The sequence below is a fragment of the Adelges cooleyi genome, unplaced genomic scaffold (assembly GCF_023614345.1).
Source record: "Adelges cooleyi isolate 19-005CV unplaced genomic scaffold, UGA_ACOO_1.1 ACOO_flye_CR_arks_rails_tigmint_CR_PRNA_108, whole genome shotgun sequence".
NCBI classification, from domain to species: Eukaryota; Metazoa; Arthropoda; class Insecta; order Hemiptera; family Adelgidae; genus Adelges; species Adelges cooleyi.
Window position 1 is genome coordinate 4,730,445 of NW_026095761.1, and position 23,094 is coordinate 4,753,538.

The window sequence follows — 23,094 nt, forward strand, 5'->3', positions numbered from 1 at the left end:
TCTTGTCTCACCATTCCGGTTGTATTTCAAGTAATCCCAATTAAGAGTTTCGTATTTCAAAACCCATTTCATTATATTTTCTTAATACATAACATTTTAAGATTTCACAAACAGTATAAAATTTACATTTTATACTACATTTTTGAACATTTCGTTTAATACATTATGAATGGATTATAAAATAATTTTACATTCGGTTAAATAAGCAGTAGTCTATTTAAGTGAATTTAAACTCTATTATTATTCATTAAACAGTATTAACAATAATAATAGCCCAATACATAACGTACTGAATCATAATTTCTTATTAAAATGGTTTTATTTTGCAGGCTTCTGTTTTTTGCAAATGTATCTCACAATATCATTAAGTAGAACTTTATCTACATAGTCTAAAACAAAAAAAAAAATCCGTGATATAATATATATATTGTTAGAATATAATATAAAATATATATATAGCAGTTGAACAGCATACGAAAATACTAACCACCATACTTTGGCTATAAGCGTTGTGTTAAAAGTTATATCCTTTATGATCTACATTACTTTAGGTAACTTGATTTTTTCTCTAATATACTTAGGTAGAATAGATTTTACAACGCAAATAGTTGTAAAACAATTAACAAATTAACTTATTTAAAAAATTATACAAAGAAAATATTGTTTTAAAGATAAAGAGTTATGATATGTTTTTTTATTAAATATTTTGATATTTAATTTATAATTATGTTTTTATCAGCATTTAAATTCAAAGTGTTACCAAGGATTAAAAACGTTATTGAGACAAAATTTTTAATATTTTTTTATATCTACAACAAATGCTGATTAATATTTTGCATCAACTCTAAAGAATGTTTTTAATGTATGTGTAAATGTAGTATATTTAATGGTTACTTATATACAGTGGCGGCAATTTGTTTTCTTTGCGATATTCAAATACATTCATTGCATTATGGCGTCCCACAATTTCCAATAATTGAGCCGTAGTAAGTGTACTTCCCGGTTCAAGGCCGAAAAATTTTAGAGCTGCTTTGAAAGCTTTATCAACAACCTGAAAAGTATTTAAACGCGTCATTTAAAATTATTTACTTGATATAATAACATATTAAAAAGTATGTTAATTTAAGCGTTATAATTATTGACAAGATTTTATAAAATAAATTGAAACTTTTGGCCTTAAATCTTCTGAGATAATAATATATTTTGGTCCATCATACATGATTCGCAATGTACTATTTATATTTGTATAAAAATATCCAGAAACTGCTGAAAGTTACCCTAATAATTTTGTATGAATAGTTATGTCAAAATATTATTTATTTCAAACAGTTAGTCAATTAATAAAATATTCATACAGTTAAATTAACAGTTTTTAAATAATCACTAGCTGACCTTTATTATATTTTTAATTTGTCAACAATAATGGCATTCAAATAATTTCCAAACATGATAATTTAAGAAAAAAAATTAGTGAATTTGACAATAATCAAAAAGGCAATTGTTTAGTTGAAACAAATTAATTAACTAGTGTTCACAATTTCTGTTTCATAAAAAACAGTTTATTGCACAAAAAGAAGTACAATAAAGCAAGTTGCCTTTTAAATGGATTTGCCTTCAATGACACAATTTACTAGCCGGTTTTATGAAAGCGAACAAAGAAAATTGACAAAAGTAACTTATTAAAAATATAAAATTAGTAAAGTAAACGTATAAGATTTAGAATGTCTTTTTACAAGAAGATTAGATTACCAAATTTTCTTGATCGGTTTATTCTGTATTTCTTATGTTTTTATATAATTTAAAAAAGCATTAAGTAAAGAAAAAATATATATTATATTTTCTCGCTTGGTTCTTTCTTCTAATTTGTCTACGCCTTCTATCTCCTTCTGTGTATTTTACATTAATTTTGTCTTCTTTTTGATTTTAAAATAAGAATTAAATTGCAATTGGACTAAATTCGAAACTTAAATTTTCTTAATGCTGTACCGTGGCTAGTTTTCGAATATCAGCATGCCTAGTCATAATAATAGTATTTAACCGTGTCTTGTTTTTTATTTGACAGCTATTATTTTTTTTAATTGTATACTTTTGGTAGTTAGTAAAAATCTACTGTCGTTTCTTAATCAAATAATCTTTTGATAAAAAAAAAGGCGCGACGAGTTGTATTTGTTGTCTGTGCACACTAGATTTCTTTTTGCAAAAACTAATCTATCAGTGTTTCTTTTGAAGACATTATATCTTAATATATTCCGTTCGCGTATCAGTTATGGATGTTTTACAAGCATTGTCTTAACACAAAAAAAAAATTGCATTTCCCACCGGATACCATTAACAATCGATTTCTTACTGAAAGTAAATTCATTCCCCTATGTTTTATATTTATTGCCAACATTTAAAAAATTGAATTTTATGTAGTCTTACTGTAAAAATGATGTGAAAATTAAAAAAATAGCTTAAAAGTAATTTTAAGGTATAATGAGTTAAGCCAAATTTAAAATATGTTTATTTTTACAAAATATAGCATTGCCGAGCAGAAAACGCTTTGCCATATTTATTCTTCTAATTGTGTTACTGCCATCTTAGATCTAAACACTCCATACATATCATATGGACAATAAAACATATACTAAAAGTATGGATATGAGGAAAAATTAAACAAAAAGTGTTATTACCAAAAATAATAGAAGTAATAATTTTAGCTTCGACGCAGAGCTGAGAAGGACGAAGGTATCGTTTTGACTGTACTGGTTTAAATCTACTATCCACAGATTCGCATCGAAGCGATTATAAGATATCGTGGGTCCAGACAATACTTTCTCAGCTTTGCAGCGAAGCTAAAATACATTTCTATCAAAAATTATTTGTTAATATAATATTAAACATATTATTAATAATGTGTTCTACTGAGGAAATACGATTTGTGGTCGATTGATGTGCACCAAGTAAAAACTATTTTGTCGTCAAAAATTATTAAATTAATTATTCTCTGAAAAATATCTAAAGCCATTTCTTAAGCCCTGGACAATAGTAAATAATATTTATAATATTGTAATGATAATAAATAAAGTAGTAGTGCTGTAAACCGATTGAAACAAAACACATTCATTTGCTTATAATAAAAAACAATAAATCGAATGATCGAACGACAAGGCGGAAGGGACGAGGTGGAAAGAAACGGCACGTGCGATCCACGACGGCGTGCCGCTTAGACTACGTGAGCCGATATGCGTACACACCGGCGCTGCAGCCGGCGTCACGCAGCGACCCGTACCCGGTACGGGCGGACGCAGCGGCATGGCGCACGTATACTACTGCACACTGCACGCCGCCGCTGCAGCCGCCTATCTGTAGAGCAGCAGCAGCAGCTGTTGCGCCAGCCGCATAGATAACGCGTACCTTTCTCACGGCTCACATATAAGATGCGTTACGCGCACGCCGTTCAACCGACTGACGACCGAGAAGCGCCGCCGGCAAGACGACCGATCCGACGAACCGTTCGATACACACGTGTTGCGTACATTTTTTGTCGCACCGGACCGCCGCAAACCGGTTACATTCGATTATTATAGTAAATAGTAAAAAACATATTAGCAGCAGCAGTAGTAGTAGTGGTGCGTCTCGTTATTATTATTGTAGTATCGTACTCCTGGACGACGACGACGGTGCGTTATAACATAAATCCTAACGCGTTACGCGCACGCACGCACACGCTGCCCGACGTAGGCGACCCGCGCCCCACATACAGACGTCGACGACCACTGTAGCCGCCGCCGCCGCAGGCAACGCATCCGATCACTGACAAGCCCCGCAGTCGCCCGCCAAAACATGTCGGCCACCGGTGTGCGCTGTTGCGTCGCCAGATCGGTCCTCGTGGCCGTCGCCGCGTTGGCCTCGTGCACGGACTCCGCGACCATCGTGCTCAGAATGAAAGGTGAGTGATACAATAATAATAATATTGTAAATAGTTTTTTAGAAAAATAATTCAATTTTTTCCATAATGCGTTTGGGAGTTTTTTTGGGTTTTTTTTACTTGTTTTTTATTCGTCGTTCAGATTTCAGTCTATAATAATAATTATACTTAATAATAATTTGACCCGGCGACACATTTAACAACAACAATATAATAATTTTCTTTCGTCGGAGAAACGCTTGTACGATAATTATTATTATTAATTGAAACGACGCGACGGTTTATAATTATTATTAAAAAAAACAAAAATAATCGAATGTAACATAACACAAATTCCGTACGCTTTTTAACGCTGTCAATATCGGTAATTATTATTCATGACTAATGTATATATAATAAAAATATGTTCAGCTACTATACATAGGGTGGCACGGTTGGCAAACTGTGCACACTGGCGTGCGGTACAGGGTAATTGGTTAACTACGACCCAGTCGATAACTTGGGAGATATTACTTTTTTGTATTACACAAAAATAATAAAGCCCTATTTTTATGCGGTAAAACTTCTGAACCATAATATATACTTTAGTGACTTTTTGAATTAACAATAATATCTTGTTGAATATTTCGACTGGTTGAAGTTATTAAAGAACGGCCAGTAAAAATTCTCAGTAAATTAATAGTTAAATAAAAAAAGTTAATCAAATATATACCGCTTGGAAACTCAAAAGCTATTTGGGTTTAAACACACGAGGGATGGGGTTATATTGTTGAATAATATAACTGGTATAAAAGTATTGAGAAAAAATAATTTAAAAAAGTCTAATATATTTTTAAAAGCTATTGAGCTAACCGATCATCCTGTATACTCGTACAATAATAATGTTTGTAGTCCACATACACACACACGCTGACACTATTAATGAACTGATCCTGTGTATCGAAAAAGGTCATCGTATTTGTTCGAAAAATAAAACAATTATGGCCACGACGACGATAACGATTATATTTGTTTGTTTCAATTAAACCCTTCAGTATTCTTTTATTCCGAATGAAAAAAAAAAATATATATATGTTTATCTAATTGTCTCTGTGCGCATCATCATGCCATATTCTACAACAGCGGCTAACAACCGGCACGGTTTAAGTATCGAATAGCGACAACCAATAAAAAAAAACATAAAATAGTATATTGAATATAACATATTATTATCAATATATTAATAATATACTCTTCGGTTAAAAACGGCTAGTGCGACAGTCGATTAACCGTTTATTGGCCAATATTGTAATTTAGCTAAAATAAGGCCCAATCGTTTAGTTGGAATGAACTTGAACTTATTTAAAAAAAAAAATTAACATTTATTTATAAAAAAATTAACTACTAAAACGAGTTAAAAAAAAGCAAAGAATAACCCTGTTATGTATAATGGAGATATTTTGACTCCAAACCCCAATTGCTAATTTTTTAGAGTAGAAAATAAAACAAAAGCAACGTACTGACCTCTCGTTTTATGCATATTTTACATCTTATAATTGAAAATAATTGAAAAAACTTACTTTTTGAATTTTCTATATTTTAAATTGTTTCCAAAATAATAAACCAAGAATAACTTAACCTTACTTCTCTCATAGGTAATTTTCTGGTTATTCTCATAATCAATAATGTATAAATAGTAGTGAAAATGACCCCGAAAGTAATGATTATTACTATACCTAGTTATTTTAGTAATATTTAGCATATTAAATACTTATTGACAAAAAAAATTGGTCAAAACCGCAGTTAACGAGGACTTAAGTTTTCAATTTTAGTTGTTTTAGTGCAGTGCAAACTGTTATTTTTTAGTCTTTTCAAAACGGTTATAGTTTCTGTTATTTACTATTAAAAAAAAAAAATCCGTACACACCTGTTTGATTTTCTTCTAACGAGAACGCACGTGTCGAAAGTTCGCGTTTTTCCCTTCTCTCTCCCTCTCTTGTATTCACCCACCCCTACTTTATGACGTGTAATGGTGGTGCATTGTTTATTTTTGTTGAAAACCCTCCATTAAACCTTACGGCCTATACTGGCTGCACCGACCTTAGAGAAACCTTGATATTAAAATTCTCAGAAGAGCACAAAAAACGAGTTCCGGCTTATATAATGTATATTATACAATATACACATACAGGGTGATACATTATAAGGATAAGTCACTCGTTTTCTTACTTTTAAAATTGTCAGATATATGCGTTTCTTATGGGATTTTTGGGGCTTAGGGGTGGTTTTTCGAGATCAAATGTTTAGTTGAATTCTATCCTGAATGGCAAACCTATTATAATTATTGTGAATTAGTAGGCCAAGTGAAAATCAATTTTTGTCCGTGTAGTAAATTCTTCATTTTAATTGGATAAATCCCATTTACATATTTCCAATTATTAGGAGTTTGGAAAACATTTGTTTCTTACACTTGTTAGCTACCGAAAAAAAAACCCCTAAGATTTTTAATTTTTTTTTTGTATTCCATACCGTTTTCAAGGTAGGCATTTTTTAAAAATATGGGTAATATTTGCTTTTGCATGTAAAAATAAATAAACAAACAAGAAGGTCAAAATGCATGTTTTATGTGTATTTTTAATTAAGATTTCAAAAAAATTAACACACTTTCAGAATACTCTCGAAATATAATAAGACCTAGAAAATGTTTGTTGTAGTGTAAACTCAAAATAAAAAAAAAACTCAAGTGTTAATAATTTTCCTAAAAGTATTATGTAGTGCAAGTTTTTTGGTGACTCTTAGCGTACAGAAAACCAAAACTTAAGTATAAATGTTTCGAAAAATAAAAATCACAAAAGTGTTCAGTTGTTTTCTTTGGAAATTAGCGTCTCTCCGTTTCCGTCAAATGGATCACCCTGTATATTGTGTTTCCATGTTATATTATGGCAGTTGCCAGTTGCCTACGTTGAAAGACCCACGTACGCCATCGACACACGAATCAAACGGTGTAATATTTTTTTTATTAGAATGTGCCATTCAGAGACGGTCTTAACACACACACGCTGTAAGGTAAACAAGGGTCTACGGGTAAACAACGACATCCGGCCAAAGGAAAAATAGGCGATTATTGGGGTGCACGAAAACGTCGAATTGAACCAGAAAAATATGTATAAAATAACAATTTAACAAAAGCCCAAATGCCTTGGCCCTAGCCACGCCGTTGTAAAATGTTTAATCCGCCCTGGTAAGAAACGGAAAAAATCTAAGTTATAGACAACATCCTACATATCAATGTAGGATTTCAGCAAAAAATACTTAATCCCCATAGCTCGCCGTTTATGGTTTTACTCGCCGCATCCTTCTTAGGACGTTTCGCCATCGTCTCGGGCCACGTGTTCCTTGGTCGGGCATCACATGTAAGACGGTCGTGTGTGTGTAAACTCTATTATGTACAACACAAAATAATTTTTGCAATACTATTACTATTGTGATAACAGTAGTAATCATTTCCCGTCCGGTAGCTACGGTAAGTCGGCCGCAATCGGTCAGGTTGTTGGCATAACAATAATAATATTTATTATTTTATATTAATATTATTATTATTATTTGTATTGATTCAATTCAAAAGTTGCTCATTAGGTCGGATCGCGGTCGTCTTTACCGAGGTCGTTTAAATGAACGTTTAATTGTTTTTCTTCACCACACGTTTATACTATGATTATTCGTTATAGTATTATTGTTATGCATTTTACCTATACATGTATTCCCATGTTATTGTTTTTATTTCGTTTATTAATATTATATTGTTTGGTTCTAATCGATAATATAGAAAACGTAATGTATAAATATATGTGTATTACACACAGAGTTGTGCAAATTCTTATTAGAATATAAGAATATAAGTTTTGTGCAAAATAGTGGTTTAAAAAGGATTTCCTCAAAAAAGTACTTACAAACTAATTATGTTTGAAATTATTGGAATAATATTTTTTTTTAATTATAACTTATACTCGAATTATGTTTTATCTAGATGTCATTTTATTTAAATTATGCACAACTCTGATTAAACAGAATAATACGATTTTTTATTCCGTAAAAAACTACACTCAAAAAAGCAAAATACCGAAAAAGTTGCCATCCTTTTTTTTTGGAAAGGATTTTTGTAGTTTAAAAAATATGCACATTTTTAGTGTTTTTCTAGATTTTTAAGAGAAATTGGTTACATTTTTTTTAATTTTCCACCCTATAAAGTACCTTTTGGATACAATTTCTGGTCTATAGAGTTGCTACATAAAGAAATCGGTTTAGCGGTTTGGATAATATTGTCGGTACAGACACAGAAAACAAATAAATAACTATTTTTCTTTCTCGGCAAAGCTAAATTACAATTTTAATCGCTATATATAAACACTAAACAGTAACTACAATAATAAATATACATAGACTATTACTAAACGTAAAAAAATGTTAAGTGTTTTTAATGTTTTTAAGTAAAGTGTAAACAAACGCCTTATTATTAAATTATGTAGGTATTTCGTTTAATTCAAAACACATTTTTGTCTAACTTTGCGGTAACCGACTAGATACAGTTATTAATTGGGTTGCAATCAAATTTTTTTTTTTTTAACCATGATTAACTGTTACAATAGTAGCCTTGTATAATATGTACATTTAGTATAGGTAATTGATTTTTTATCGCACACCTTTGTCCTTGCGTCGTGCTCCGAAACGAATCCCTTAATTAAATATTTAACTAGAAATAATTTCTCTTTAATGTGCTCAACTAGACTTTATATAGATAAATTAGTCTCGATTGGACAGGAATGCAATTTACAGATGGTAAAAACTTTGTCGGAAAATTGCGAATAAAACAATTTTGTTTGTACAGTGAAATGTTTAAGAATTTTTTTTTGAGAAATAATATTTTTATACTAGTTTAGGCGTACACAACTAAGCTATTTAAATTAATTTTTTTTTTCTTCAAAAATTGAAAAATTGTACTAAGCCAAGCTACTTTGTCGAGTATTTAAAATATGCCAGTCTCTAACTTGTTATGTTGATTTAATATAATGATAAGATACTAATTTTTTGTTTTCATAAAATAATTGCAAATTTTTTGTAGTTCTTTTTTATGTTATTTTACAATATATTATAAAACATACTAAACAATTACCATCTTTTAGTACATTCCGGTGCTCTATGAATTTTTGAAACTCAATATTGTCTTATATTGTAAAATAACCTAAAGTGCTTTTCTCCAAACGGGAAGACTACAATAATGCAATTGTTCGAAGTGGTAACGAGCGTCTTATCCTTAATGAATCACTCTGTTCACATCATTTACTTTTATAGTAGTATTATGTTATGTTACCGTGTGATTTAACTATCAATATATTTATTGACCGGTCGGCAGAGCACGGTGCATGTGTGTTCTCTCGGTAGATTTAAAAAATAAAAATGAAACGTTCATCGCCTAAGGTCTCGGGGTCGCCGACCTTTGTTTGTATAATATGCTTGAGAACGAATGTATGTCCACGGTTGCCGCTGCACGGTGCAGCGGCACACGTACATTTCCCGTAAACACAATATTATCATGTTGCAGGTTGATTGTGATTTGTAGATTATTATAATGCTGTATTGTTAATATTGATTTTCTTTTTAGATAGCGCAGAAATGGTGTTTAAACCCGTCAGGACCGTGTTGGCAGGCTCGGCGGCCGCGGTTTCGTCTACCGCCACCACTACGACCACCCTTGGCGAGTTCAAAGGAAAAACCACCGTTACGACCCAGGGAGGATTCAATTTCACAGCTATGCTCAACATAGCCAACAACGTCTCCCAATTTATGGGTAAGTCTGGTGCACACGCCTTTAGCATATAGGTACTTAGACTAAAAAAATAATATAGGCGAAATTCCGTTCGAAGTATCAGGTTAGGTGTAGATAGGTAGAAAATAATATATAAAATATACTGTTTTTATTTTATACGAATTATACTCGACAATTAAAAACGGTCAGTACGAAGTTTGATCGACTCTTTAATGACCAATGAAGTCTAGTTGGCCCAAGGAGTTTGTGAGGTTCCACCAACTTAAAATTCTTAAAAATATAACCACTTATTTATAAACCACCAAGTGTTAATTAGTAGAGAAAAAATACAATACAAATACAAAGGCGACACTCTTTACCTAAATTCGCGTTTTAATTTCCATACATTTTTTTTAAGCTTGAATGTTTCAAATTGAAACTTATTTTTTCAAATGTTTTAGGCGTAAAACAGGTTTATTCTCAATAAAAAATTCACGCTTTAAATTCGCAGTTAATTTTTAAAAAACAAATTAACAAAATATTACCCCTACCTTTGGCATATTTTCTGGTTATTTTGATATTTAACGATACACAAATGGTACTAAAAAAAAGGGACCCAGATGTTTTTTAGAACCTGATAGAAGCCTGAAAAAAATCTATTCAAAATATATATATTTTAATGGGGTAGGTTAAGTTTGGGCAAGTACCTAGGTCCTAGGATACAGTCATACTGTGACAGTGATTCCATCTCCGAGTATCTAAAAGGCGAAGGACAAGTGGGGCAAGATATTAGGTTAGAATTTTGGTTCGACTTGGAAGTGTAGACCTTTTTACAGAATTTGGGTAGAAAAAAAGAGTTTTTGTAGGATTTTGAACTTAACCCTCTATTTGTGCGAACAAAATACTCAAGAAGTTGCGGTCAGAGACTTGAACGTTCGGTGCCGGTCTGCCATAGTGTACGGTTAGGTTTTAAATTTCAAACATATATAGATTAATTAAGACCCAAGTGGTTTTAATCACCCCCTCATTTAAAAATGATTATTTTTATTAAACAATTAAACAGTAAAATATAATATAATATGTTTTTATACATATTTTATGCGACCTTTTCATTCCAATTAAGTGAATAACTTTCTCATTACCAAAAAAAAAATTTTTTTTTCGAAAATAGTGTACTGCGTTGATAACAATGAAAAATTCTTTACATTTAAACAGTAACGCGCACAATACACCACAACGGCTGTTGTATAATGTTTGTTGTTTTCCTTAACCAGTTTACCCGACACTAGCGGTAATTTTATCGTTTGTCTGTACAAAATAATAATTCTATGTTGTCTTTATAATTATGATCTTCAACATTATCCTCGTCGACAGGCTTGCCATTGCACGCAAACGACACAATACATAACAGCTATACAGGATGATCAATTTTCTGTAAGACACTCATTTCCTTTGGAAAATAATTTGTGATTTTATAGTTTTTATTTTATCGTAAATATTATAAAATTACTGAATATTTACATTTTTTTTAGTATTTTCCAGAGCTCTATCGACTTTTGAAACTTAAATGGGAAATATTATACTTAATATATATATTTTTTAAATTAAAATGAAAATTTTCTAAAAAATGTTGACCGGTCGATAATCAGTTTAGGATAATTACTTAGAAACGTTTATAGTAATTAACTTTATTAAAAAATTTAATTCAGAGTTGATAAAGCTCTGAAAAAAACTAAAAGATATAAATATTTGATAATTGTTTAATATTGTACAGTATTCAATACAATTAAAAACTGAAATAATTAAAACACAATTGTTGTTAAAAATTGTATTTGCAGAAAAATACTTAAAAACTGGAATTTTTCAGTTGAGCCACGGCTCGTTCATTAAAAATATAGACCCCAATTATTGATTTAAGTACAACGGTGATAATGCACTATGTTTTGGTAGTATATTTTATTTAATAGCCTTTTTTACATTATTATTATTGTTTGTTGGTGCGTTTTAATTTTACAATCCAGTCCGGACACGGTGGCAGGCATATCATTATAAAATTCTCGATTATATTATTATTATGCCGGCTGGTGACGATTTTTATCATCATAACCGTCGCCTTATCGTTGATTCGTACTTGAATATCAAACCCCGATAATAGCGATTTAATTGTTATGTTTAGTAATCTTCGACTTGTAACTTATTAGTCATCGGTTCAGGGCAAGGTGAGAGACCGAGCTAGGCACGCGCTTAGAGACCAATAATAATAGTTATTAATATTATTCGTTAAGCGTATTTCGGATACACCGTTGTGGTGATCCGTTTAACGTGAGACAACACAACCGTGTTGTGAACAAATAAGTATGTATTCTTTTTGGCACTGTTGTAAGGGGTTTTCGAGTGTATTCGTTGGAACATTTCAAAACGCTTACAATTAATTATCACAATTAATTTACATACAATGTAAAATGTATTTCGTTTTCGTTTACACGAGCGCGTGCGTGCGCATAATATAATAAAGTTGGTATAATATCATATATATTATATTTTTTTTTTTTGAAACGCAAAACGATGATGACATCACAAGAGAAATCCAGTATGGTAACCGGAAAGTGCGCAATATCATATTGTAGTATGAGATCGCAAATGCTTTTTGTATTTAAACGCCAAAGATGGCAGTACAACATTGGCAACGTGGTCATTACATGATATAATAATATATTATTGGACATAATACCGTTTGTTTCGCAACAATATTATTCAATATTATTATTTACAAATCCAAGTGTTGTTGGAACTAATCGTTTATTCTCTTAAAACAAAAAAATCTGACGAAAAAAAGAGAATTTCTATAAAATAAAACGGTGTAGTGTATTACTGTGAGATGAATGTGAAGACACATTAAAGTTTAGTCTTTCTTTGTATGCCATTTTGCTCTCTCCATCCCCATTGACAGGATGTTCCTTGCCTGTCAAATATTTGGAATTCTGAACAGGAAAATTTTGTCAAATTAATTGTCTTTCTATAAGTTTGCAAAATTAAAAAACTTGCACAACTCAAAAAAAAAAAAAAAGTAGGATAGTTAAAAGGAATACCTAATATGAGTTAAATTACTATGATATGTAATATTAATGCATGTCGTCACTAGTAATATTATATTAATCGAGTTGTAATTTTTTTATTACAGACGAGGAAGATCAGGACGGTGCAGAAGACGAGGACGATGCGCTGTCCGCCGTGTGGTACCTGGCCGCTTTCGGTGGACTCGTGCTGTTCTTCTTCGTGGTCACGTGTTCCGAGCTGTTCTTCGGCAACCCCATTTACACGCGCCGGCCCGTCGAGCTGCCGCATGCCGGCTACCTTCGGCGGCACGTGTATGGGCGTCGCAACCAGGGATACACGCCCGAGACGCCGCCACCACCGTACCATCTGTTCGCACCGCCCAGCTACGCGGACACCATCAAAGGCCTGCCGCCGTACGAGTCGGGCAACAAGAAATTAGCTGACGTCTACGTGGTACCGGTGCACGGTGGCGGCGGTGTAGGCGACACGGGCGTGACGTCTCTGCAGCCGCCACCGTTCAACGCGGCAGCGACCACCGGCGGTACGATTGCGGCGCCCGCGAGGACGCCCGACGACCGTAAGCCGCCCGCTCAAACCAAGCGCTAAACGGACGGACCGCGCGCGTTGTCCCCGGCGGAGCAGACGGAGCAGACTGTAAGCGATCACTGCACACGGACTGAGCGGACCCTCTCCGGTCGTCTCCGCTCGGGGACACCAAGTCTCCTTTGATCTCATTTTTATGTGCACCGCATATAATTTTAATACATTTTGAAAGATAAATCAGAACGTTATTTATTTATTTATTTATTTATTTTACGCTCATACAGCGCTAGACAATATCAAACGTTTTTTTTATTATTATAATATGTACACACTACTACTAATTCCATACAATTTGTATTTTGATATAATTAATTATATTTATATATTTTTTTTTATCATCATTATTATTAATTACTTTTAATTTGTTGAACGTTATGATTTTTTAAACTTTTTTGTACATCGCGAAAACATTTAATTTCGGTCCAAAAAATAAAAAAATGAATGGAAAAAGAAAAAAAAAACACTTATTATTATGTATCGTTTGTTTGGATCGACAGTGAATCGTTATTTTTATAATTTATATGCATATATATTATTATTATTCGTATATTATGTGTGTGGCCAAAGCATTGTTATTATTTTTAAGTTAAGGCTCACGCTCCCCTCGAATTTGGTTTTTCGTCCGCGGGCCCTCGTTTCGATAATAATTATTATAATATGATCTTTGTAAGTGTTTTTTTTTAATGTTTTGTATTTTCCTATATTATTTACATAATTATATGACACGGGTTATTGTCACGCCAACGAAAACCGCCGCCAATAAAGTATTTCATTCGGATCGAAAACAGAACTAAGCTCAAGTTTTCAACAATATTTAGTTTTCAAGCAAACCGAATTTATTTAACCAAGGTTTCAAATATATTAACGTTAATAATATTGTCGTTTTTATACCTATACATATATTATATTATATTAATGTGTATTGTTTGGACCTAGTGTGAATCGTGTATTTTTTTTATTCGTATGTTAAAAACGTAGCCTACATTAGGCAATTTTTTTATTATTACTATTATTATTATTATTAATTTATTAAATAAAAATTAAAACTGTTACCAGCACAATCGGCGGATTTGTTTTGTTTCACCGCCACGATCACGCTCGATTCGTGTATCCAAAATAACAACTCCTTTCCTCTTTTCGTTCCATTTCACTTTTTCTAAATTGAATCAAAGCGTTATTTAGAAGTTAGCGGATTTTTAATAAAACATTTTTTTACTAATGATATTAGGTACTCGTGTATATCATATTGCTTACAAAAAAGGCCGCTGATGAATGACGACCAGCTGAAGTTCGCAATAAGTAAAATATTGTGAAGTAGGCGAAAATGCGAGCCGCAGTGTGACCCCAGAATAACGAAATTACATTTCTCTGGTACATATTTTGAACTTGCTACATTACTGCGACTATTTGATATAAAACATATTATGACTCATCAGTTATATTAGGTATTATCCCATTATCATATTATAACATGTAATAATAATTCGAATTTATCAATTGATCTGTATAGATTACTATACAGTGCAGTGTTTAATACCATATAAAAAAAGTATTAATTTTTATTTAAAGTGGTCACAATGTAGTTCGCCTTTTTGATTACTTCGTGGCCGAGTTTAGTACATTATATTATGATGCAGCTTTACATATTATTACTCTATGGTGACGACTGGTCGAATTTGAAATATTTTTTTTCACCGTCAAATTCAAAGTCGATCCTAAACTTGGAGGTTATATAATTAGGAAAGAGGGGGGAGAAAGGTAATAAGGATACCCACGAATATTCTAAACTGATGCATTTTGTAAATAAAAAAAAACAAAATGATTAATATCAGAGTGGAAAGTAGAAACTAGGAAGCACAAGTAATATTTAACCACTTTAATAGTATATTTCTATACCCTATCACATACCTATGATACAGGTGGACGATAATATTGTTTTGTAAATAACATTGTGGCTTTTGTTTTGTTTTTAATTTTGGCTTATATATCTTGACATGAGGATCAGAACGGACTAGACAATCGTATCGAGTGATGTTTGCCTGCGAGGTTGCCAATGTGGATGGAATTTTGCCGATTACAGTGCAAATTACACGATGTAATAATATTATGATGATTAGAAAAAATAAATTTAAAATTGCGTTTGGCTATTGACGTCACGCCGGCACGTCATCTGACAATATTTAACCGCCTGTTATTGTTTTGTTTGCCATTTGTGTGCCCGCAAAATATAATACAATAATATTATTTAACACATCATTATTATTTACTATAACAGACGCTGTCAATATTGGCAAGGAAATGGATGTATTATGTACAGGGTGATTCATAAAAAAATAAGACAAGATAATTGAAATTTTCTAGTTTTTTGTTTTCGGAGGCATTCATTTACCTTATGTTATTTTACAATATTGTACGATATTCAAATTGTTGCCAATTTTTTCCCAGAGTTCTGTCGACTTTTAAAACTTAAATGATAACGTGTACCTATACTTACTCGGCCATCGGTTTTGGGTAATTATTTTTAAAGTTAAGTACTATATTTTAAAAGTTATTATCCCAAACTGGTTGGGTACCTACCGATCGGTCAACATTTTCAGGAAATTGTTCTTAATTTAAAAAGTCTTGAAGTAGTGTCACTGTAAAATGATCAACAAATTTATTCATTATTATTAATATTACAGATTGTAAATATATTTAAAAAAAAAAAAACATTTTAAAGTCTGTTTATACATACGTAACCGTTTGAGTTTGAAAATTTGGTAGAACTTTGCAAAATCCTAAAATAGTGTAAATATTTAAAGATTTTATAATGTAAAATGACATAAACAAAAAATGTTTGCAAACATAGAAAACTTGCAATAATTATTTAAATCAAAATTTAGTTTCTTGTCTTTAAGGGATCACTCTGTAGACTTGGTTTAACAATACACATAATTATATAAGCCTTGCCAGTAGACCTGACGTCGGATCTAACGCAAAACAATACAATTTGATTATTTTTAAAATCAAACAATATATTATGCGTGTAAAAAAAAAGCAACACAATGCGATATTCTTATCACTGTTAAAAAATGTATTAAATATAATAATAGGTAATGGTTAATAATAATAATTACAACACGGCAATATTGTTTAGATACGCGGTTAGCCGTTAAGCGAACTATATGAGTCACCGAAAAATGTGTACTTTTAGGGAAATAATAACAGTTTTTATTAAAGTGAATAAACTACAATAAAAACATAATATTCTAGGTCTTATCATACTTCAAAACTTATAAAAGTTCTAAAATTAAAAAAACCTAGTAGTTAGTTTAAACATTAGTGACGAAAGTAAACATTAAAAGTTAAAACATACAGATTGACCTTATTGTTTTTAGTGTTACAAAATTGTTCAACGATTGAAAAAAATATCATCGATATATAGGAATTCATATATTGTAAAATATTTGAAATTTTAAGTAGATATTTGTAAATATGTGGAGATAGGAAGGTTCAGGGAGATTTATTAAGGATTACACTAATTTTGTATTAAAATAATTACATTTTTTTAGTTATGGATCATTACTTTTAAACTTTAATAATTTTAAAAGTTATAATCCCAAACTAGATATCGGTTGGTCAATATTTTCAACAAATTATTCTTGATTTATAGAGCTGATTAAATATTAACATTAACGAAAAAGGTTTCGAAAATATAAACTAAAAATTTCAATTATTTTAAGTGTCTTATCCTTAATTATTCACCCTGTACATTTTTATAACGAAGTTATTACTATTTTTTATCAGGTTCCACGATATTTATTTAACTGAAATTTTCATATTGTTCAGTCTCTCCACGGTATCTCATTAGGTAAAATAAAGTTAGAAACGCTTAATTTTAAAAATACAAATGTTAAAATGATTATAATAAAAATCCAATTAAAAAGTCTAGCTCTAGTTACCAGCAATGCTTAAATTTAAATATTTAAAAAATAGCTTCTATTTTCAGGGTACAAAACTGTAGAGATGGATGCATTGATGATTTAAATACTAGGAAAACTACAAATTATCTTTATAAAACATGCATCACGTGCACAAATAACCCTGCTCAACGCGAGCAGGGTCAATGTCAGTTTTTTACCAAATAAAGTTACTAGTAAGACCTTAGTCATAATAACCATTTTTATACGCCCAATTAACAATTTAACAATTGTCAATTATTTCACAATGAAAATATTACACTGTACAGAAAAATACATAATATATAATTGCGGACAAACTTACAATTTTGCCACAAAGCTTTTTTAATTGTTTTCCTTTCTAATCGAGACTAATTCAGATCAGTACAATTTACAGTCTATTGAATAGCACACTAATGAGATAATACTTCATAAGGTAGGACTTATAAACGTCTATAACATAATGAAAAAAATGTATGCTTAACGGTATTTTTTTTTATTGTTGAAAAAAATTGTTTATTTTTGCATATTTTGTGTGCTTATTAACATGAACTTGCTATAACTTCGTCAAAAAATATCAATTTTTTTATGGACACCTACTTAGTTTCCTTATTCATTTTTCGTACGGTTTTTATTTTTTACTTAAGATTTTTTTGGCTTTTTAAAATTAGAAACTGATAACAAAATCAGAAAGTCAACGACCCCAAAAATATACAGTTTGACCTATTTTGAAGTCTTTCATAATTTCATACTAAATTCCAGACTTCTGTTTTAGCTTCGGTGTGGAGCTAGGAAGGTATTAATTTTACAGTGATGTGTTTTTTTTATTGTGCCTGTTCACCTTAGAACCACTTGATTTTTTTTAGGAGGGATGGGTGTGAAATCTAATCTCTTTCACCCTGAAATTCAGAAAAAAATTATGTTTGGTCCAAATTTAAATAACTTACTGTACTGATTAATGTTTATTGTACTCGGTTCAGACTTTAGACTGTGTGTGGTTTAGACTGAGCTTGGTTTTTAATAGAATTTATAAATAGTTAATTGTGCCCGTTGTTTTCTATGCGTGGAAATAAAAAAATACAATGAATATATTTTTCTAATTTTTGTCCTTTGTTGATCTATTCACACTGGAAGTGGTGAATTTTTTTAATTTTAAGCACAACAAAGAACCTTTCGGGTATGATTTTCGATCTACATCTTTGCCAAGTGAAAAAATCGGTTTAGGAGATATCGTGGGTCCGGACACAAAAAATAAAACAAATAAATAGAAAACACATTATTGTAAAAACCTATAAAATAATAAATTGAACTATTGAAGATTAGTGGTTTTTACTTCCTGTATGCTGATGTTTTGTCTTCTTGTTTACAACAGATTATGCGTTGTGTATACAAATATTTTTTTGTACCTATATATAAAAAAATTATACATATAAACAAGTCAAAGACTAAGCTTAACACACTAGAATTCGTGTCAATGTCGGACTTCAAGGAGATTAAGTCTCTAGAGCGTGTGCGGTTAGTTGTTAATCAAAATAACACTAACAATAAGTATAATACTATTGTATACTATACTGCATAAAGCCCCCTCGCTACAATTTTTGGGGGCTCGGCTAATTGCTTAATTCTAACGCTCACGATGAAACGATTAAATTTAGATTCTTCTTGAGACCATCAACTCATAAGACACTGGTTTAAAATATCATTCGTAGAATTCACTTTCTGCCATACTTATGTATTTAACGGGTTAAATTTTTTTAAAGCTCTATAGGGGCTAAAAGGGGTAAAATTTTCGATTTAGTCATAAAACAATTAGTCAAATTTATTGAAAGAAACTGTACAGAGTAAAAACTTAAACGCTTATGATACAGTTGTAAAAACAAAAATTACAAATTGGTCTTTTAGTAATAGCAAATTTAGTAGGTACTAATACTAGCAAATTGTTTCGCGCAATTTGTATAATAATTATTTGATTAATTTCAATCATAATTACTTCTTTAGAATTTAAATGAAATAATAGTATTTATATTGAATGTGCAATTAGTAACGCTAATGTTGTTTTTTAATCGATTACTATCACAAACAAAGGGCGTGGAATTTGTCTGAAAATATCTGCGATGACTGACGTTAATGTGAAATAAATATTATTATAACAGAATATTATGTCTATACACTGTAAAATGTAACCCATTAAATGTCAATGCGTATTTACCGGCATTAAATTATTGTGAGTACAATATTGACTGTGTTATCAGACTATCAGAGGCCAGAGCATAAAAATAATAATTATATTATTATTTTACATTTTACCTATGACAAAATAATTAATGTGGGTATTGACCTAGAGCGTACACGGCGAACGCAATATTGTGTAACCGATCTAATGTGTAATAAATATTAATTTTCACAGCAAAGCCCGATAACCTCTACCGATCTGAGTTCAGAAGTGTTCTCATCATTATATTATCATGCAGTAACAGTATAAAAAAACAAAAAAAAATGCTTAAAACCCAATTTAAGTACAACGTAAACAGAAACGCCGGTTTGTATATTTTGTTAAGCACAAAAAAACGATTATACAATAATAGTTTTGAGTGGTCAAAGTAGGGCGAGGAGAGGTTAGGGATGCTTATTGTCTTCCTAAAATGTCTTAGGCCCTCGAAACAAACTTTCGAGTGTTCAGTACTACTTAACGTTTCTTCCGTTTATAGTGAAAAAAAATGATGTACTCAATTACTACTTAAACTACAAAAATGTTAACGACTATCGTGATAACGAGTCAATGTCCAATGCAGAGCAGGCAAGCTCCAATAATAAATATAATAAACATTAGATTATTTTTGACGTTTGAAAACTATATTAAAAGTCTTAAATGTTGGCTCTAAAAATGTTTTTTGTAATATTATTTTAGCGCAGAACAAATAAAAAATTGTATAACCTAGGAAATTATGTTAACTCTTTTAACATTATGCCAAAGTAGACTCTTTGTTTTTCAACACCAAAAATGTAACCTATAAATCAAATTCAAGTTAACAAACGCGATTATGATAGTTTTCCAATCTCTGGCCTCGATGAACTGTCCAAATAATAAACGTAGGTGATTCATAGTCGTATCTTAATATTTTCTTAAAATATAATCAGTATGTTTTTTTTTTTATAAAAACTTTTTGGATAAACAGCTTGTAGTTAAACATTTAAGTATGTTCACTTTTTCAAACGGAGTTTTAGGACTTGAGGTGTGTAAATTAGATTTAAAAAAAAATACACTTGGACAGTAATAAATTGCCTGTGAATGAACAGGTATCCGAAAAATATTTTCATTATATTGTCGATTTGCCTATTGGTAACAGCGACTTTCAAATTTAGAGCTACTGATTACACGTGTAATTCGAATTGACGTGTAGAAGTTCGTGTAATTATAAACACGTGTAGAAGTTCGTGTAATTATAACACGTGTAGAAGTTCGTGTATTATAAACGTGTAGAGTTCGTATAGTTATAAGCACACGTGTATCTGCAACTACACGTATTCTTACAACTGTAAGTTTTAATAAGACCTCTAATTTTACGTGATACTATTCTTTAATTAATGGTTGTCACTAAGATAAAGTATTATAGCCATTGGGTCAAGTTAGTGGAATCTCGGGTCCTACACGTGTATTAATTACACGAACTTCTACACGTGAATTCGAACTACACGAACCTTCGTCCTACACGTGTATTTTAAATACACGTGTAGAATCGTCGGCTCTACTTTCAATTGACAATAATTAGTTAGTATCCTCCCCAATACTAAAAATACAATTTTAAAAACTTTTTCGCCTTTACACTGCTTTTATAGATTATTTTTAATATTTCTTCTGTCTAAGCGTTTGTTTGAAAGTGATTCGATCACTTTCGGTTGTTCAATATTTCCTGAAAACTAGTTTATTATAATTATTAAAATTGTGACTGATACGTACTCATCCCAGTGGACAGTGATGGATTTCAGAGAGATGATATTTTAGTCCCCTCAATATTGAATTGTCTGATGAAACCTGTAAACTTATGGCAAATGGAATCATCAATACTGTTAGATATTATTTAAATATTGACTTTTAAACCGAGGCGCCGTTTGAATATTTAATTATAACCATATACCAGTTTGCTAAGTGAATCTCAAACAAAACAAGGTGCAAACTGTAACAATTCAGAACTAATCGTGGTACTTTTATACTGCGATTATGTTTTATACTTATTTAATTGCTCGTTTATTGATTTTGTTTACCGATAGTTCATTTAAGTTCAATTGAGTTTAACCGGAAGACTGCCGGGCAATTAATAGTTAAGAGCCCGTATTAACATTATAAAAGGTATTTGCTGCGGTAAAATTAAAACATAATGCGAATTATGCCTTATTTACAATTTATGTCTCTACTGTATATTGGTTATACCTAAAGGTTGGTTCAAAATGTCAGTAGTTCACGTCAAACTACGTTTTATTTGTTGCTTATAATGATTTGTTGAACATGCGGTTACTAGGCATTTTTACTTTGTTTAGTATGGAATATCTGTTTAATAAATCGCTAGATTAGCTAATATATCTAGTTATTATGAAAACATATATATATATATATATAATAATAAACATTGTGAAAAATTATCTTAGTGGTACATTATTTTTAAAGCTAGATGTACACCTAATGATGAGCAGAAGCTAATACCGTTGCTGACACATTATATTTGACACCATTTTTTTGGCTAAAATAATTAAGAATACCTAACTAAAATATATTATTTGGACATGGCATGTTACAAATCAACGTGTTGGTGCGATGACTTTTGCAAATTAAACACAATCGCGGCAATTGTATGTTTATAGGTACATATAATATTGTAGACCTGATTTTTTTTCGCTAATTCAATAGATAATAGCGTTAGGTCAATGATCAACGTAAAATATATTATGAGAATAGACTAACACTGGGTTCGCCTGCTTGGTGTTAATGAATTTTTAGCCAAACATATTAAAAAAAAAAACATATATTAGAGATCCAATTGTAAACGAAGAATTCATAAAATATGTAAACGTCATATTTTTATCAAAATCAACAGTATTTGTTCGAGGTTTTACCGAAATCTTTTAGTCCACAAGATTTCAATGCATTGCCAAATAAATAAAAAACTAAAATTATTGGTGTTTTTCTATAGAAAATATACATATCTTTTTGTATACGATAGTCGTTTACTTCACCTTATCATGTGACCCTAATTATGTTTACAAGAAACGTTTCGGGGTCTTTCAACAAACTAGGATCACTTTGATATAAAAACAAAATACCAACAAAATCGTAACATAAATTAGAATTTCCAATAAAAAAAATAGTGGTCACATAAAAAAATAGTCACTTCACTTACAATTTGTATAGATATTCGCCTAAGCTAAACATATTTATTAAAAAGTCATAATAATGAATGAGGAAATTTAGAAAATTCAAATTTTTTCTACAATGTTTCTAATTACTTTTTGATAGACATCCGTCTATTAGTATTCTATATTTCATTTTGTCAAGGCTCAACAATTTTGACATGTATATTTTTTTCTAAAACCCTATTTTGAAAGTGTTAGCGAAATAACAACAAACTCTCTACACTGGAACAAAATAGAAAATCTTTGATAAGAATTCAAATTTTGAAATATTTAATGCTACCAAGAAACTGGCTAACGATGAATACAATAATTAAATTAATAAAAAAGTTAAAAGTTTAGTAAACCAGTAAAGTTGGTGTATATTTAGCAAAAATGAAAGGGACTAATAATAAAATGTA

General features: G+C 30.8%; 1 protein-coding gene and 1 long non-coding RNA gene across 2 annotated transcripts; one reads left to right on the top strand and one right to left on the bottom strand.

Annotated features, from left to right (window-relative positions):
- Positions 1 to 275: 275 nt before the first annotated feature.
- Positions 276 to 3,265, bottom strand: LOC126839450 (uncharacterized). The gene is made up of 3 exons (XR_007685881.1): positions 2,673 to 3,265; positions 895 to 1,051; positions 276 to 389 (listed from the first exon to the last, which is right to left on the bottom strand). It is a non-coding gene; the product is annotated as an uncharacterized LOC126839450 (long non-coding RNA).
- Positions 3,266 to 3,450: 185 nt separating this feature from the next.
- On the top strand, positions 3,451 to 14,413 carry LOC126839433 (uncharacterized). The gene is made up of 3 exons (XM_050574785.1): positions 3,451 to 3,931; positions 9,549 to 9,734; positions 12,874 to 14,413. The coding sequence occupies exons 1-3, from the start codon at positions 3,826 to 3,828 to the stop codon at positions 13,353 to 13,355; spliced, it is 774 nt and encodes a 257-aa protein (XP_050430742.1). The 5' UTR covers positions 3,451 to 3,825; the 3' UTR covers positions 13,356 to 14,413.
- The last annotated feature ends 8,681 nt before the right edge of the window (positions 14,414 to 23,094 follow it).

Bases quoted from the DNA above. Each gene is read 5' to 3' on its own strand.
- LOC126839433 (XM_050574785.1), top strand. From the start codon at position 3,826: ATGTCGGCCACCGGTGTGCGCTGTTGCGTCGCCAGATCGGTCCTCGTG. The intron at 3,932-9,548 runs GTGAGTGATACA...TTTTCTTTTTAG, and splicing joins CATCGTGCTCAGAATGAAAG to ATAGCGCAGAAATGGTGTTT. The intron at 9,735-12,873 runs GTAAGTCTGGTG...TTTTTATTACAG, and splicing joins CAACGTCTCCCAATTTATGG to ACGAGGAAGATCAGGACGGT.